General features: G+C 34.0%; 1 protein-coding gene across 1 annotated transcript; it reads right to left on the reverse strand.

Annotated features, from left to right (window-relative positions):
* Positions 1–750: 750 nt before the first annotated feature.
* On the reverse strand, positions 751–1,929 carry LOC145130123 (F-box/kelch-repeat protein At3g06240-like). The gene has a single exon (XM_079064972.1). The coding sequence runs from the start codon at positions 1,927–1,929 to the stop codon at positions 751–753; it is 1,179 nt and encodes a 392-aa protein (XP_078921098.1).
* Between the last annotated feature and the right edge of the window lie 1,428 nt (positions 1,930–3,357).

A 3,357-nucleotide genomic window follows, 5' to 3' on the forward strand; every position in this document is an offset into this window, starting at 1 on the left:
TATAAAATGAAATAAAGGGAAAGCCGATGCAAAGACAGAAAGACCAAAGTTGATAAGGTGTTCAAAGTAGAAAAGAAGCTTGAGATTGGAAATAGTTAGAAGAGCTTGGACTGAAGATGTCAAGTTGATAGAAAGAAAAAGGGACTTGTGAGCAGTTAAGTCAAAGATGGAAGATTAAAGTGCAACTTTTGGACTATAATAAGCATCAAGCAAACGATGTTAATAGGTTATATTTTGTATATAGACTAGTTTAGAAACGAGAAAAGGGTTACTTGATCGCTGCCTTCGTTGATTCTGATTCGGAATGTTCATTACATCCAATTGAACAATAAATATAGTATATTCTTGCTTTGTCCGTGTTTTGAGTTTCGTAGTTGTTGAATTTGTTAATTAAAACTTTTGATGAAATGTAAAGTTTTGTGTTAATTCTGTTGAAATGAGTAGATACTGTTCTGATTAGCGTTTAGAAATCCAAAAGTAGTAAGGGAAAAAGAGACAGGCATTTATTGAATGCTTAAAGAGAAAGAGTAATAGAAACATGGCACTATAGAAAAGTAAACACATCATACTGGCAAGAGAAAACATGATAGATGCAATCATACAATGGACAAAAAAAGGAATTACTTGACATAAACCTAAATTATAAGAAACATAACATCATGCAGAGTAATCATAACAAAAGATAAAAGTAGACATGTCGTGATGCCTTTTGTAGCTCTTTTGGCCATTCACAATCTCACTAATGCCTCTTTAAAATTTCAATCGAGAAAATTTACGGCAACTAATCTTATGCTTGGTTGGTGCAACCCAAACAAGACTATCCACATACTCAACAACTTTAGTATAACCACATTTTGTAGATTTAATCTTGAAATGTTTAACCTTTGCTGCAATTGGATCGTACAAAGTTAGTCTGTCATAAACTCCAAAGACAAACTCATTGTGTAACGTGAACCCAAACGGAGATACACCTCCACGACACTTTGAAAAGACATGATGTTTTACCCACGAATCAGCGACCCCATACTCATCCATCGCCCACACCTCACATTCACCATGTCTAAACATTGCCATCACACAAAGCTTTCCAACCAAAACTCCTAATGATATCTCGTAGTATAACTTGTTATCTAGTAAAAAAACAGGAATATAAATCTCATGGAATGTCTCTGCACCCAAATCAAAAGCCAATATCGCAACTGGGTTCTGACCTGATTCCGTATAACCAAACCAATGAAGATGACCATCATGACCATCTACACATACTTCATGATTATATCTAATCCTTGTAATGTGCGATGGAGGACTTTGAGTAATTAACTTAAAAACACCCTTTCTCATGCTATAGACTTCAACTAGCCACAATATGATGGGTTCTTGGTCAAGGCTTGTAAGTTTCACAAGTTTGTAATCATCGGTTGTGGGATCATACCCAAACCGAGGAAAAATGCCAACTAGATCCTCATAGTCATAGTCTGGCATATTATCACTTGGTGGGAGAATTAACAAAGCGGAGAGAGAAGGGTTCCAAATGTAATAGTCTCCATCAATATATGGTCCATACTGAAAGCATATTAGACCATTAACGGATCCAATAACATAACCATAATGATAACGTTCAGATTGGAGATTTGTCGGGAGTCTTATGAAATTAGTGAGTTCGAGATGGGGAGATCGCAAGGGGTGTGCTGTGAAAGGTTTAGAGTGGAAAGAAAACAGATGGTAGAAGACCAAGAGGATTTCATCGTTTTTATGGCGTGAATGATCGAGATGGGATTTTACAAAGGAGGGTCGAGACAAGAGATCATTCCAAGTTTTAGAGACGCACCTCATTTGAGCAAGCTGTTTTGCCAATAAACGGATAAATATGTTTGATAAGATATCGTTTGGAAACTTCTCCATGATTGCTAGGTGTTGAGGTGAAGCCATTTGATGATCATGAGTGAAAGTAAATGTAAGGTGTGTGAGCTTATTAATACATGACCGATTCTCTTTGGAAACCGGTGCCTTCAATCGTTCAAACTTCGGGGTAGTAGAAAGGTTACATAAAATTAAACTTCTTAGAGTACTAAAATGCAATTTATTTATATTAAATGCAGTTATCATTATACTCATACCATAGTCATACCAAATCATTATTAACTCGGCTTCCCCATGTTAAAACTACATTCATCCCCATAACCCATTAAACCTAATCCTCAAAAAATAATGAAACGAATATATAGGATGTATCGCCTTTTCTTGTTCTTGGAATATGAATCACCGTGTAGTTCATTATGGGTCGTCTGACATTGCATTTTGCAAATGTTTTTAAGCAGGTACAGTACTAGTCCAAAGGTCAATACTGACATTACAACTTTCATTTAGTTTTGAAACTCATTGACTTTTTGGAAAAGCCACTATTCCTAGTTTTTCTAAAAATTTTTTTTTTTTTTTTTTGCTTAAAAAGTCATATTTACCAAACACATCGCATTTTTAATTTATTGATTTTTTGAAAAGTGTTAATACTGTCATTTCAAAGAACACTCTCAAACACCCCCTTGATGCATTGAACATTCTCAGGTACAAGCTTCCATATCCCCAGTTTGCTCCGGTGGGAATAGGCATTGACGTCCATATTTAGTTTTATGGAGATAATTCATTCACTCAAGAAGTTGATTAATCATACATATAAAAATCAACTCCTATGATACAACCAAATTAAGATATTTTACATCCATATATAGGTTTATAATATAACAATTGCAATATTCATTTATTTGAGATTTTTTTTAACAAGGCGAATGGTAATATAATAATTGCAATAGTCATTAATTTGAGCTTTTTTTAACAAGGCAGATGGTATTATAAAAGCAACAAAAAAAAAAAAAAAATAGCAAGAGACGACAAGTTTACATGTTACAAGCTTTCAAAAGAATTTTCCCACAAGAAAAGCATCGTGTGTATGTCATCCTCCAAATATTCTTTTAAGGCCTTCAATTACTTAAACAAAATACCGTTTCTAGCTTTCCAAACCGTCTGAAAAATAGTCTCGTTAAGAATAAATATGAGATTTTATCTCATCTTATCAACTACTCATTCAAACGACCCAAATTAGGATTTTACATTTATGTTTCTTATTTATAGCATACATTTGTATTATATATCCATCTTGATATAGGATAACCAATTTTTATTTATTTTATTATTATTATTATTATTTTTTAATAATTTTCCTCGCTTATCCATATGGTATTCGAGCAAGTTTATGTCTGATCCAATTTAGGCCTCGTTTGATATGCGTCTGACCGAGTCAAGTCAGACGTTTTTGGCTGACTCGGTCAGCAAAATGTGGTTGATAATCCAACTTTGGCAGCT

The sequence above is a fragment of the Lactuca virosa genome, chromosome 8 (assembly GCF_052849685.1).
Source record: "Lactuca virosa cultivar CGN04683 chromosome 8, Lactuca_virosa_CGN04683_v6, whole genome shotgun sequence".
NCBI classification, from domain to species: Eukaryota; Viridiplantae; Streptophyta; class Magnoliopsida; order Asterales; family Asteraceae; genus Lactuca; species Lactuca virosa.